The 14,376-nt window shown below is 52.5% G+C and overlaps 1 protein-coding gene across 1 annotated transcript; it reads left to right on the plus strand.

The window, feature by feature from the left end:
- Window positions 1-11,248: 11,248 nt before the first annotated feature.
- Window positions 11,249-13,609, plus strand: GUCA2B (guanylate cyclase activator 2B). The gene is made up of 3 exons (XM_077752175.1): window positions 11,249-11,500; window positions 12,631-12,817; window positions 13,548-13,609. The coding sequence occupies exons 1-3, from the start codon at window positions 11,249-11,251 to the stop codon at window positions 13,607-13,609; spliced, it is 501 nt and encodes a 166-aa protein (XP_077608301.1).
- Window positions 13,610-14,376: the final 767 nt, after the last annotated feature.

A 14,376-nucleotide genomic window follows, 5' to 3' on the forward strand; every position in this document is an offset into this window, starting at 1 on the left:
AAGATATTTTTTAAAAGGCATTTATGGAGCACATTCTTTCTGCCAGTACTGGGTTAGCATTCTGCCAGCACATGGGAGATACAAAAATGAATAAAATACAGTCCCTGGCTTTGAATAATCATAGCTGATGCTTTTATAACTTGCACCAAATGTGAGGCTTTGAAATGTGCTCATGTATTCCTCAGAGCAATCCTATGAGTAGGGTACTCTCATCATCCCCATTTTATAGATGAGGAAACTGAGGCAAGGAAGCATTAGGAAGTATGGGTGCCTGGATGGCTCAGTCGGTTAAGCATCCAACTTCGGCTCAGGTCATGATCTCACGGTTTGTGAGTTCGAGTTCCGCGTTGGGCCCTGTGCTGACAGCTCAGAGCCTGGAGCCTATTTCGGATTCTGTGTCTCCCTCTTTCTCTGACCCTCCCCTGTGCATGCTCTGTCTCTCACTGTCTCTCAAAAACAAATAAATGTTTAAAAAAATGTTTTTTAAAGAAGTTTGTTGGACATGTCACATCTGCTAAGAGGTAGAGCCAGACCTTGGGGCCAGGAAGACTGAGAGTAAAATCCATCCACCCCACTGAATGGCTGCTTGAGAGCTTCAGCTGGGAGGTAAGGTCAAGAGAGAAATGCACACACAATGGGACAATATGTGGAGAAGAGGGTCCCTAATGTGTTTTTTTAATGTTTTATTTATTTCTGAGAGAGAGAGAGACAGCGTGAGCAAGGGAAGGTCAGAGAGAGAGAGAGATACAGAATCTGAAACAGGCTCCAAGCTCTGAGCTGTCAGCACAGAGCCCGACGCGGGGCTCCAAACCCATGAACCGCGAGATCATGACCTGAGCCGAAGTCAGATGCTTAACCAACTGAACCACCCAGGAGCCCCCCTAATATGTTTTGCAAGCTAGAGGTGTCTGTTAAAAAAAGCTTGGTAACCGTAGTCTGAGAATGTCACCTACACCATTTGAGTCCTGTTGATTCCAGAATAGTCACTAGGCATGTGCAACATGTCAGGCACATACATGCCCATGGGAGGCACACGCCATGAGCACAGCACACAGGGTTCCTGCCTCGTGATGAGAAGACACACCCAGGCAGGAGTCACGAAGGCACTGAGTGCCATGAGGAAGTGTAGAGAGATTTGGGACCNGCACAGAGCCCGACGCGGGGCCCGAACCCATGAACCGCAAGATCATGACCTAAGCGAAAGTCGGACGCTTAACCGACTAAGCCACCCAGGCGCCCCAGATTTGGGACCGTCTTAATGGGGACCACCCTCCTCTGAAAATAAGGACAAGCTTGCCAAAAGGAGGCACATTTTAGCCAAGAGTCAGTTAGGCTGAGTGAGGAGGAGGGAAGTTCTAAGCCAAGGGAAAAGTGTAGGATAAGGTCATAGTGTTGGAGACTGTCTGGAGCACCCGAGCACCAGGGAGAAAGCTCATATGACTTGTGTGTAGATGGAGAGGGGAGGTACATGCTTGGTGGAGCTGGAGAAGCGTTCAGGGGCCAGACTTTCCTGGACCCTTTATCCTGAAGCAATGAGGAAGCCACAGAAGCAGTGGAGCACTTTAATTAGGACAAGCCAAACTGCTATTACAAGTCAACTCCAAAATGTATGGCTGAAATTTCTCTCTCATGTCACAGTCCAAGGCATAGATTCATTCCTGGTTGGTAGACTGCTGTATCAGCTACCTATTGTCGTAAGGCTGCATAACACACAACCACAAAACTTCAGTGCACACAGCAGTACATGTTTATTACACAGACATCTGGAGTCAGGTGGGGCTCAGCTAGATAGTTCTGCTCATCTCACCAGGCTCATTCACAGGTCAGGGATTGCTGGTTGAAGGCTGCGCTAGGCTGGCCTCGGCTGCACAACTGGGGGACTAGGCTTACTCCATGTGAGCCCAACTCTCATGTGGGCTGAGTTCAGTGGGGTGGGCAGGCGCTGCAGCCAGGCTGCCTGGGTCCAAGGCCTGGCTCTGCTCCCTACTGACTGTGCCATCTCCAACAAGCTTCCTAGGCTCACCTCTTCTCTAGCAGCCTAGTCTGGAATGTTCACGGTCAGATGGCAGAGATGAAAGCAAACACACAGAAGCATGCGGGATTTCATGAGACTTAAGCTTGGGACTTTTGCCTCATTTTACTGATTCCCCATTCGTCTGATTGGACCCGTATACTTCACCTTTATGAGGGGAACTATGAGTTCACATAACAGTAAGACATAGATGCACACAGGGACAAGGCGTGAACCATTCACTCCACTCTATCTGCCATGGACCCTGTCCTGAAAGGGTCGATTTAAGGACCCTGGCTCCTTCCACCTTGTGATACTGTCATCTTACAGGGCCTTGTCATCATCTAAAACTAAACAGTAAAAGAGGAAAGTAGGGATGGAGGAAGCATGTTGTCTCTCAAGAGCCTTGAACTTCAAATGGCCCACACCACTTCCCCACAGATTCCAGTGGTGAAAGCTAGTTATATGACCAAGCCTAGTGTCATGTCCCTGGCTAGACAGCTGCTTTCCAGCCATGACTATATAGTTCGGGAGAGGAGAGGGAACTTCAATGGACAACTAGCCATCTCTGACATAGGGAGTAACTCACCACTGTGCTACCCTAAACTCCTGAGAGAATGAGAAGGAGGGTGATAACCTCTTGCATCATAGCACTGCCCCAGGTAGAGGTGATGGCAAACCCACATCACCCAACCAGATGGTTCAGAGAGACACAGGGAACAGTATATGTACTGGGCCATCACTGGGTGGATAGGTCTTTGCAGACCCTAATGCAGCTGACAGAGAGATACAGAGGGACCAGACAGATCACATTGTCCCCAGGCTCCACCTACCCTCCAGAAGTTCACCCAAGCTCCCAGTGGGGCTTATGTGAGGGGATCCCCTCCCTCCATGCAGATGTCCTCTCCCACGAAGAAGATGCCATGCAAATACTTAGGAGACGCAGCCAACATCAAGTTCAACAGGCTCAACTTCAAGACAAGGAGGAATCCCGGCACCCCCTGCCTGCTCCCTTTCAGAATGATGCCCCGGGAGCACGTGTCTCTGGAAAGCAGTGGGTCTGGTTTGGANATCCCCCACGCCCGAGAGGAGGGGGACGCAATTATAGCAAATTCTGCTTACAGTTCAGATTCAATATTTGGAAGGGATAATCCTGAAATAAGAGATTGCCTGATTTCTCTCCCAAGCCTGTGAATGGTTCATTAGCTCCTATTTGACATTTGATGGTTGAGTCTGATTGGCTTTATTGTGGAGTTGGACTTTAAGAAGTCCCCAAGACAGAGCAATCAAGTTTCACAATGATCCCCAACTGCAAATTTTAAAACATAAATGGCAGCTGTGCCTTGGACATCGATCCCATGAATGCTGCGGGGAATTTGTATTTCATCCCCACTTAATGAAACGCAATCCTGCTTGGCAAAGCTGGGCCCTGACTCAGCACTTAGGATTTCCTCAGCAGTGCAGCCCTGGGGGCTGCAAACAAAGAACCCCCAGACTCAAGCATCAGTAAAGATGAGTGTGTCCCAGTCTTGTGTAGGGCCACCTAGGCACGAGCGTCACTGAGGAACGTGAAATTGAGGTCGTACCCTGGAGGGGCCACAGTCTAACTGTGGAGATGGGTCCCTTGCACCCAAAACAGAAATATAAAGATAGCAGACACTCAGGTCCACCGTGGGAGCCCAAGGACTGCAGGGGTTCCTCTTCTGAGAATGGAACTCCTGGGAGAGAGAATGGGGGGCCATGGTCTGGGCTGGTGCCTGAGTAGGGTGGGAGAGGGCATTCCAGGTATGGGATGTGAGCAAAGGGCTAGCGGAGTCTGACAGCCCCCGCTTCCTCACTGGAGGAAGGTGGCGCCTTCTCGGGGTTCCTGTATCTCCTGAGCCTTCCCACTCCCTGCGTCTAACACAAGACATTGGCCTTGTCTGTCCTTATCGACCATGGGCCCTTTGCGAACAGGGACTGTCTTATCCATTTCCAGGCCCTGGTGCCCATTAAATGTTTGTTGGTCAAATGAAGTATGGCGCCTAACCACGTTCTACACTCTAAATATGTTGTTGTGATGTTGTCAGTGGTGTGGTGACGTGAACAAACAGCTGAGTCTACTCTTTAAGCGACCAGGCTTCTAGGAATCCAGGAACTTCTGTGGTGTAGTAGTGTTCACAGGGGACATGAAGAGGACTCATTCTCTCCCTCAGCTGATCCTTTTCAGCCCTAGAGGGACAGAGGGTGGAGGGGATGGGGGGACACCTATGGAGGGTCTATGATGTGTCCAGCACTGGGAGGGGTGCTTCATAGTCACTTATGGCTCATGGAAGCCCAATGTTCAGTGCTTAGGACATCAGCCCAGGGGCTCTGCCACTTCAAAGGTGTGTGTTCTCAGGCAGGTTAGCAAAGCTCTCCATGCCCCGGCGTTCTCTCTAAAAGGAGAGTTTTCTACTGCCTAGGGTTGTATGAGGAAGCCGTGTGTTTGCACTGGCAAAGTCCTCAGATCAGAACCTGGCGCATCATCAGCTGCCAGCGAGCGCTAGCAGGCATGACTGCTCTCATTTGCCCTCGTCACCCCCACTTGGCAGCCAGGGTGTCATTCCCACCTCACAGCCGAGAGCTGACACTTAGAGAAGTGGGTGACTGGCCCAAGACCTGGCAGTAGTGGGACCTTGCTCTGCCTGACGTCAGAGCCATAACGTTCAGATGGCTGCTGGCGGGAGGGAGGAGTGGAAGAAGGGAGAACATTCCAATATGGCTGCCATGGGCTGGACACCTTCCCAGCTCCTCCATTAATTCCCCAGCTTCAAGTCAGCTGCTCTAAGGCCCACCTCCCCCTGGCTCCAGCCTCCATCTCTCCACACCGCGAGCCCTCCCCTCACCCTGGCACCACACCCCAGGGTCTCCCACATCAGACAGAACCCTTTCAGCCTCTCTCCACAGCCAAACACGCATGGCCTCGCTTCCAAAACCCAACACACACTCACACACCCGCACCTGCACACACTCACACAGACACAAAAATACACACATACACATGCTCCTATACACCACTCACACGCATATCTGCTCACACCCATGCTCATGCAGATGCCTATACACACTTATACACACCCATATACATATACCTACAGACACACAGGCACATAAACCGTACCCATATGTAAATGCACACTATTCTCACACATGCACACACATGTACACACAAACACTCACACATGCAGTCACAACACATCCTTCTCACCCATGCAGGCACAGACACACACAAACACACTCACGTGTATGCACACTCATGCATACGCATGCTCATTCACACGTGCATGTTCTCATACACATGCTTTCAAGCCTGTGGATGTTCACACACACACACACACACACACACACACACACACACACACACACACCTTGCCATGCTTGTCTTTGACCACAGGGGAAGGCAGGCAGAAACGCCAGCAGAAGTCAGGGCCAGAGGCACACACCAGCCCCTTGCACTGGAACAGCCCAGCTCAGGCAACCCCAGTCTCTGGCAGCCCAATGTCTCTTCTCAGTTTCTCTTGCTGCCTCAGCTGCCCCTTGGCTGCCCCCCAAGACCCGATTTCAGTGCCAGGCCCCCCTCCCCACAGCCTGAACACTCTCCCCCTCTCCTCCCCATCTCAGCCTTTTTGTTCACCTTGGCATCTGCTCTCTGGACTCCACAGGACATGGGCGTTCTGCCAGCAAACAGGACCTCTTCCATAACAGCCTCACGCTCTTTCCCTTCTGGCACCTCCAAGGAGCATTACTAACGGTGACCATCATGATCATGCTGGGAGGGGCCCCCCTACCCAGGCATACACATGGGAACCAAGCCTTCGCAATACCCCTCAAATCAGAGAGTGTAAATGTCTGCTCACCCATTAACTCTCAAGCAGCGCCTCAGAAAGACATGGATTCTTTGAGGATTAAGGGCAATTCATCTTTCTCTGCCTGCAGTATCACCTGCCCATCACCAGGGGGCAGCCCTGATTCACTTATTTGTGTTTAAACACCTCTTACCCAACCCCCAGTCCATAAAAACAGTGAAGCTGGTGAGAATATAAACAAGCCAGAAAGGGGTGTGTGAGGGGTGTGTGAGGGGTGGGGGGGTGGTTTGGGGTGAGTGTGTATGTGAGTATATGTGGGTGTGTGGAGGGGTGTGTAGTATGGGTGGGGGAGAGGGTGAGTGGGTAAGGGTGAGTGCATGGGTGTGGGTGGGGTGTGGGTGTGTGTGGGGTCGGGGTGAGTGGGTGGGTGTGGGTGGGTGTGGATGCNGGTGGGGTGTGTGGAGAGCAAGATCAGTACAATATGGATAGACTGAGAAAAGAGACAAAGGGGACTGAATGTGATTCAGTGTAGTTACTACTACTGGGGCACATATTTGATTCTGAGTTTCCTTTTCACCACAGAAAAAACAGAACCACTCCCTAGGTCACCCACTTCTCTAGGGACAGGCCAAAATTTCATTTGGGAGGCTGCTGGGAAATCTGCCACACCTTGGCTGATACAGCTCCCTGTCAGGGTCTTCTAGATCAATCCTGCTCATGCATTGGGCCCAGTATGCTGATCCTTCTTTAAATTTGTCATCTTTCCATTTTAGCCTTGAATTTAAAGCGACAGCTAAGAGCTCTCACCCTAGAGCCACACCTGTACTCTCACTAGGTCCTGTCTCAGTCCCACTCCCCTCAGGTTTACATCCACTTCTTCCCCAAAATTGACCTTCTCAAGGTCACCAGACGCTTCATGTCACCGAACCCAGGAGCAGTTCTCGTCTTCATCTTTCCAGAGCTAACTATGGCATTTGACCCAGGCAGTCATGCGCCAATTCCTAAAACACTTCCTTCATTTGGCTCTGAGGATACAACTCATACTGGTGTCTCTCGATTGCTCCTTCTCTTTCTGCTTTGCAGGTTCCTGCCTCTCTGCCTTACCTCCAAATGTCGCAGTGCCCTGCTACGCTTCCATCCCAGGACCTCTCCTCTTCCCCAGCCAGCCACTCCCTCCATCCAGTTTCAGAACTCGAAGGATCAGATACTTCCTGATGACTCAACATGTATGTCTGGTCCTCATCTCTACAGATGTCAAACAGTCATGTCAGAAAGAGCATGTCAGAATTCTTGGTACCCTCACCAGACCTACTCATTTCTGGTTCCCATCTCAACAGATGGCAGCACTGCTGGATTCGGGACAACCTTAGAGTTGTCCTTGACTCCCTCTTCATTCACCCTTGACACCGAAGGGAACAGAAAATAATCCTATGGCTCAGAAAATAATCCTATGGCTCCAACTTCACTGAATCTCTAGACTCTGACACGTTCTTGCAGCTCAACTCAGACTGCCTGTCCAAGCCACCAGCACGGCTTGGTAGGCAGAGGCTTTGTCCATTTTGTTCGTCGCTGTACCTCATGTGCCCAGAAGGGTGCTTGTCACATGGTGCACCATCAGTCAATATTTGGTGACCAAGTTAATGCCTTAGAGTTCGTCAAGCACATAAGACACAAAGAGGATTCTGTTTCTTGATAAACAAATCATTTCACAACTCTGAAAATAATAATCACCAGCATTTTTTGAACACGAACCATGTGCCAGGCTCCTTGCCTGGGTCAGGAAGGTGCTAGATGAGATGGGTGGGGTTCAGAGAAGAAGGAAACTGGCCAAGGCCAAACATCTAGTGGTTCATGGAGTAGATATTTCAAACATATTCATTTATTCAACTCATTGGTGTTAGTTGAGCACCAGCTATGTGCCAGAAGCCATTTGGGGAGAACAAAATAGACAAATTCCTTATTTTAATAGAGCTTATGATCCAGTAGGGAGAGAAATGTAAGAAATAAAATGTATATAGAGGTCCGTGCTACAAGAAAGCAAGTTAAGAAAACAAGGATTGATGGGAGAAGTTCTCTGAGGTAGGATGGCTGGGCAAGATCTCTTTGGGAGAAGTGGCGTTTAAGCAGAGACCCAGATGCAGTGACAGGTGAGCTATATGTACATGTGGGGGAAGAGCAAAGACCTGAAGTAAGAAACCTTTGGTGTGTTTGGGCGACAGCAAGGAATCTGGTGTGGGCAGAACCTAGACAGTGAAGGGCAGAATCTTTGGAGATAAGTTCANTTTACCCTGGCTGGACTCAGACTCAAGACTGCAATATCAACTCTTACTAAATTTCCAGGCTGCCAGTCTGCAGTCTTCTCTACAGACTTCAAACTTGCCAGCCCCACTATTAAATCAGCCAGTTTCTTAAAACACATCTAGATAGACATAGATTAGACGATTGATAGGTAGATGATAGGCAGATAGTTAGCTAGTAGAAAGAAAGGAAGAATAAGATTTACATTTTTATATATAAATAGGATAGGATATATATTTGAATATATAAATAGATATATGAATATATATTCATAGTCTACATTCATTCTGTTTCTCTGCAGAATTCTGACTAATACAAGGCTGTTTGAATAATCCATGAGATCAATGACCAGGAATGATGGCTTGGACCTCCGGTAGCAGTGGACATGGTGAGATATGGTTAGAGTCTAGAAATATTTTAAAGGTAGAGTCAACTGGGTTTGCTAATGAATTGAATTTAGCAAATAAAAAAGAGGCATCAAGGATGACACCATCGACTCTATGGTAGATGCTGAGCTGGTAAATAAAGGAGTCTGGAAAAGAAGGGAGAGGTCAGGTCTCTGGGAGACCTCAAGGGAGAGAACAGGGTACTGGTGGCATTAAAGTCCTGGAGACTGGATCAGATCACTGGTGACTATGGACACAGGAAAGCAGTCCAAGGACTGAGCCCTGGAGCCCCTGGGGCATTCTGAGGACACAGAAAAGATGAACCAACGAGACTGGCAGAAAATCTGGGGAACGCGTATCCCAGGTGGCAAGTGGAGAAAACGCTTTATCCCAAGAAAGACAGGGTGGTCGTTTGTGACAAATGTTGCTGGGGAATTGGTCCATTTAGGGGCAGGGAGAGTCATAGGCTCTGGGGCAGCACGGCAGGGGGCTCTGAGTGGGGAATCCAGTGTCGAGATAGGAGCTCCCAGACACACACACAGGCGAGCTGTCACTCCGCCGTGGCGTTTGAGGTTTCCACACAGAGACCAGAGTCCAGGCTGGGTCCCTAAAGAAGGAAGTTCCCTGAGAAGCGTCAGAGCACGCTGGCCAAACAGGGCGGCAGTCAGGGTTTGTGTCTGTGACTGATTTAGTTTTGACAGATGATGGGTCATTCATGAAGCGGTTAGGAGGAGCTGGGCGGAAATACGAATTTGAGTCACATTAGGCAGATAGGGAAGTCACACGACTTGTTCCCAGGAAAAGAGTAACACATGATGAACCCTGGCTGGAGGAGCTAGAAGGCAGAGAAGAGAACAAGGGTTGCTCCTCACCCTTTGGTGTGGGGCCAGGGGCACTGAGCTTGCTCTGGTTGGAAGAGCAAGATCAGAGCTGTTCCAGCTGTAGGTTCAGAGATGGGGCTCGTCAGGGAGAGCCCCCTGAGAGGCAGTGGACTGACTGCGTGGCCACCGTGGACCAGACACTGGCTGGGGAGGCGGCCAGCTTGAGGACAGGGAGAGTCACCAGTTCCTCTGGGATGGGACTAGTCCATTTTTCCTCCCAACAGCCACGATGAAGTTGTTCATTATTTCCCAAACTTACTGATGAAGAAACAGAGAGGCTTGGAGAAGCTAAGTAAGGTACCCAAGGTCACACAGTTGAGAAGCACTGAGATCTTCTTGCCTCCAAGGCCCATGTTCTGTTTTCTAGAACACCGTCAGCCGAGCAGACGCAAGAATCCCAGAGACCAAGCCTGCTCTCCCCTTACTCACATGATGCTTGACCTTGCTGGGCCTCAGGTTACTCATCTGGAAAATAGAGACAGCCATTACACCCCTCCTAGAGGATTAGAAGGAATCATTCGCATAAACCAGCTCTGGGCCTAGCACCAGGTGCAAGTTCAAGAAGTGAGAGCTATTGTTGCCAATGATTATTTTCACTTTGCAGATGAGAAAGCATGTAAGGACCCGTTAATTCCTTCATACTCGAAACAGTAAAGGCTGAAGTCTGGATTCAAAGCAAGACATAGGAAATGCCAGAGTTCACTCAAGCTCTTCCCCAGTTCCTCCCGAGTGAAGAGACAGGGAGCTGGGCATTTTAGGAGGGCAGGACGCATCAGCAGAAGCACGTGCAGATAGGGTTTTGTCTTAGGGCATGGGATGACATCAAAGTTGGGCCACAGGCTGGAGAGTGAGCCTTAAATACCTAGCTGGGCCACCTGGGCTTCAATTCGATGCCACGTGTGGGGTACCTATCACATGCCGGGCTCCCTGTCCAGCAGAAGTGAGCCCTGGCTCTCAAGCACTGTTTACAGCTGCCCAGAGACCGTGGTGATAACACCCTTGTGGACTTTGCCCTCTTCTCCCTGACCCCACCTTCAGCCATGGATATAGTGGGTTACACATTGCCTAGAAGGAGATTAGGGGGCAAGTGTTACTCAGTGGACCCGGCCCCATCGCCCCCACAGCGACCCTATGCAGTGGATTTTGTCATTATGCCCATTTGATGGAAGAGGAAACAGGCTCAGTCCGAGTTCGTGTGACTTGTCCAAACTGATACAGCTGCAGCAGGACCACGATTTGAGCCCAGGTCAATCTGTCCCCAAGGTCGGTGTTATTACCTCCTCCTCCAACCCAATAGCACGCTGGGTTAGGCGATTGGCATTTGCAAGGCATGGACAGGCAAGATGGGTCAAATGTGGACTGAATGTACGGAGCGCCATTTGCAGGTGGCAGATAGAGGCGGGTTGAGGGCTTGGAAAGGGACTGATGAGAAGGAGGAGCCTTAAACTGAACTTGGTGGAGGGGCAGGAAACAATCGGGTCCAGGGCCCCAGAGAGCCCTGACATCTGTCCTGTGTCAGACCATCTCGCCCTGGACCAGCCTATCTATCTGCATCCTTTGCCCAGAGAAAGGACCACGGGCTGACCTGAGTCAAAGATACTTGAGTCCCTGCCGTGCCACTGACTAGCTTGCTGACCTGGGGGAAGTTAATTCACCTCCTGAGCCTCACTTTCCTTGTCTGTACAATGGTCTCTCCATCATTCCATGTGAATAGGTGTCATGGAGCTAAGGAAAGTGGTGTGTCCAAGGCCCTCCTCCAGAGCCACCCATACAGGTGCCTGACACACCTGGTTCTGTGTGCTCTGGGCCTCCCTGCCCTCATCACCCCCAGCCACCTTCCTAGGAATGGGCTCCAGGCTTGTCAGAGAGCCAGCCAGCTGTCAACCCCGCCCCAGCTGGCCAGTTAATGAGTGGCCCGGGTCCTGGAGCTGGGCCTATAAAGAGGTGCTCGCTGGGGAAGCAGGTGGGAGCCCGTGGACAGCAGCACTGGGGTGCACACGGCGTGAGGCGCGTGGCAGGATGGTGTCAGGGCTCCCGTCCAGGGTGACTGTATTCCTCCTGGTGCTGCTGCAGGGCACACAGTCAGTCTACATCCAGGTGAGTCCCTCCGGCCACTGTGCCCTTTGCCTGAAGCTCCCCCCATGAGAGGCTGGGATGGAGAGGGGACGCCAGGAACTTCATGGGATACAGGGGAGCAAGGGCCCGGGGCTCAGCCCAACATCTAAGCACAACCCAGGGACCAAGAGAGCTGGCAGGCGGGGACAGCAAGAAGGCTGAAGGCAGTGATAGCAATAATAAATCGCTGCTCTATCAGAAGGCCGGTCCTGGCCAGAGGTCAGAGGGTGGAGCAAGACATAGTCCCTGCTCTTTGGGAGCCCAGAAGGAGGGGGCTCTCCCACAGCTCCCTATAGTCACCCATGAGTGGGTGGATGGGGGACAGTCACCAGAAAGGCTTCCTGGCAGGTAAGTGAGCTGACATTGCAGGACGATAGCCAGGCACAGAGGACAAGGCAGCGCGGGGCAGAGGGCATAGCAGATGCAAAGGCTCGGAGAGAGGACAGCAGGAGGCCCAGGGCTCCTTCCGGGACAGCTGTGAGGCAGGAGGGAATCGTGGAAGCAGGGTCTGCCTGCCAGGCAGCAGGATGCTGCTGGCCAGCAAGGATGGGGACATCTGTGGCCCTGGGTGTCCGTCACATTCCCAACTCTGGGCGGAGCCTCCTTGGGAGGGACGGGGAGAGTCACCTTCCCCCCCTCTCCCCTGCAGCCCTGGCCTTGAAACCCGGCCAACTTGGGGTTGCCATCATTTTGCCATGTCGGTTCAGGGGTGATCACCCGGTTGCCGGGTGTGGACCGTACTGGTGCCAGGTGAGGCACCAGATGAGGTTTGCCAGATGAGGCTCAGCGTGCGGAAGATACAGGCGGCCTGCTGGGGAGAGCCGGGATTGGAACCGGGGCTGGGGTCGGGGTTACATTGGTCTGTACCCTGAACCACCTGTTCCCCAGCCCCACCAGATCCTCACCTACAATTCCTGGGAGCCTGAGGCACCGTGGGGTGTGAAGTGGGAGACACCCGCTCCCACCTCCCAGGCTGTCCTTTGAACATGGCCTGGACCACCCCACCTCCCACCCCCCCAAGAACAGGGAAAGTTCTGCGAGGTCTGAGGCTCTGACCTCCAGGCCCAGGCTTTGATCCCTCTCCCCTCCTCTCCCCCCATTCTCCCCCTCAGTATCAAGGCTTCCAGGTCCAGCTGGAATCAGTGAAGAGGCTTAGTGACCTAGAGGAGCAGAGGCTGCCCAACCCCCGCCTCCAGACCCAGAGGCTCGTGCCCCCTGCGTGTCACCACCCAGCCCTGCCACAGGATCTCCAGCCCATCTGTGCATCCAAGGAAGCGGCCAGCGTCTTCCAGGCCTTGAGTGAGTGCCCCCACCCCTGCGGAGTTTGCTGCCTCTGGCTCGCTCTCTTCCCCAGACCACACTCCTCTACTTCCCATTCTTTCTATTAAGCACCCAGTGCCAGTGGCCAGAGCAGGGAGAGTCAGGCCTGCCAGGAGGCCCCGCAGGCCCCGGCAACCTGGACCGTTGATTGACCCATCAGATGTCACAGATGGGAGGGAAGGGGGCACCAGACATTGGACCTGTACGCAATGGCTGACGGGGGAGCACGGGGGACGCAGAGGAGAGATGGCTCATGTCTGCGGTGGCATCAGGAGTCTGAAAGACTCTTGGAAAGAGGAGGTGACATGTAAGCTGAAATGTGAGGGAGGAAGCAGAACTGGCCAGTGACTAGAGAGGCTCACTAGCATTTATTGAGCACCTACTAAGTGCCAGGCCTGTGTCAGTCCCTTTGCTGGTCTTTCTTCACAACCAACCTGTCAGTTGATACTGTTCATAGAGTCAACAGGACAAGTCCAGCCCAGAGAGAGTAAGAGGTGTGCCCAGGCACCACTAGGAAGGAGAGGGCCAGGACTTGAACCTGAGCCACTCTCTGCTTCTATAGCATCATGCTCCTGATCTGTGACAAGGAGGCTGGTCCTCGCCCTCAGGCCCTCCCCAAAGCATCCTTCTCTGGCTGCCTGGCCAGCAGCCCCTGGACCACAGGTGGTTCACGGTCAGGGTCAGCTGACCGGTCTTCTCCCCTGCCCAGGGACCATCGCTAATGATGACTGTGAGCTGTGTGTGAATGTCGCCTGTACCGGTTGCCTCTGAGATGGCTGGCTGCCCTGAGCCCACCCTGGACACTTTGTCCCCAGCCAGCTGCCATCATAGCTTGCACCCCCACCCGAGTTCCGGGGGGACCCTGAGGTCATCACCACCAGCCAGAGGGCCGAGTTGCTGAATCTGACACAAAGCGGTTGGGTACTTGGTTGGAGGAGAGTTTGGCTCCTGAGGCAGCGCTGCTGCTGAATAAAGATCCCCCACCTACACACGGAGTCAGGAGTCCATTTGTTCATCCCGGGAGCCACAGGCAGAGCCACGGGGGTAGCTGAGCGGTTGAGGAGAAAGGCTGATCTAATGAATTTCCCAGTTGCCAGTGCCTGGGGAGTGGGGTCATCAAGCCCTATTTCATATAGGAGGAGGGAGGCTCCAGGACGGGGGCTGGGGAGCGAAGTGAGGCACGCACAATCACAGACCTAAGAAACCGCAGAGCACCTGTTCCCATCTGACCCCACAAGCCAAGCTCAAGGGCTGGCCGAGCCGCAGAGCCAGCATGACAACCAGGATGCCGGGAGGGCTGGGAGCATCCCCCAGGAGGTAGGGCTGCAGGAGCAGTGGGTGCAGGGAAGACCCACGTGGTGTCCCCTCCCCAGGCCCGTTGTCCGGGCTGCCTCCACCCAGGGGGCTTGTGAGAAGATGGGCCTTGGCCCTTAGCCTTACCTTCCTGAGCGCCCACTCTTCTCAGGCTCCCCAGAGCCATCTGGCCAGGTCTAGATGGAAGACCTTTCCTCCCTCACTCCATCCTGGCAGCCCTGAGG

This window comes from Crocuta crocuta, unplaced genomic scaffold, assembly GCF_008692635.1.
Source record: "Crocuta crocuta isolate KB4526 unplaced genomic scaffold, BGI_CrCroc_1.0 scaffold367, whole genome shotgun sequence".
Classification (NCBI taxonomy): Eukaryota; Metazoa; Chordata; class Mammalia; order Carnivora; family Hyaenidae; genus Crocuta; species Crocuta crocuta.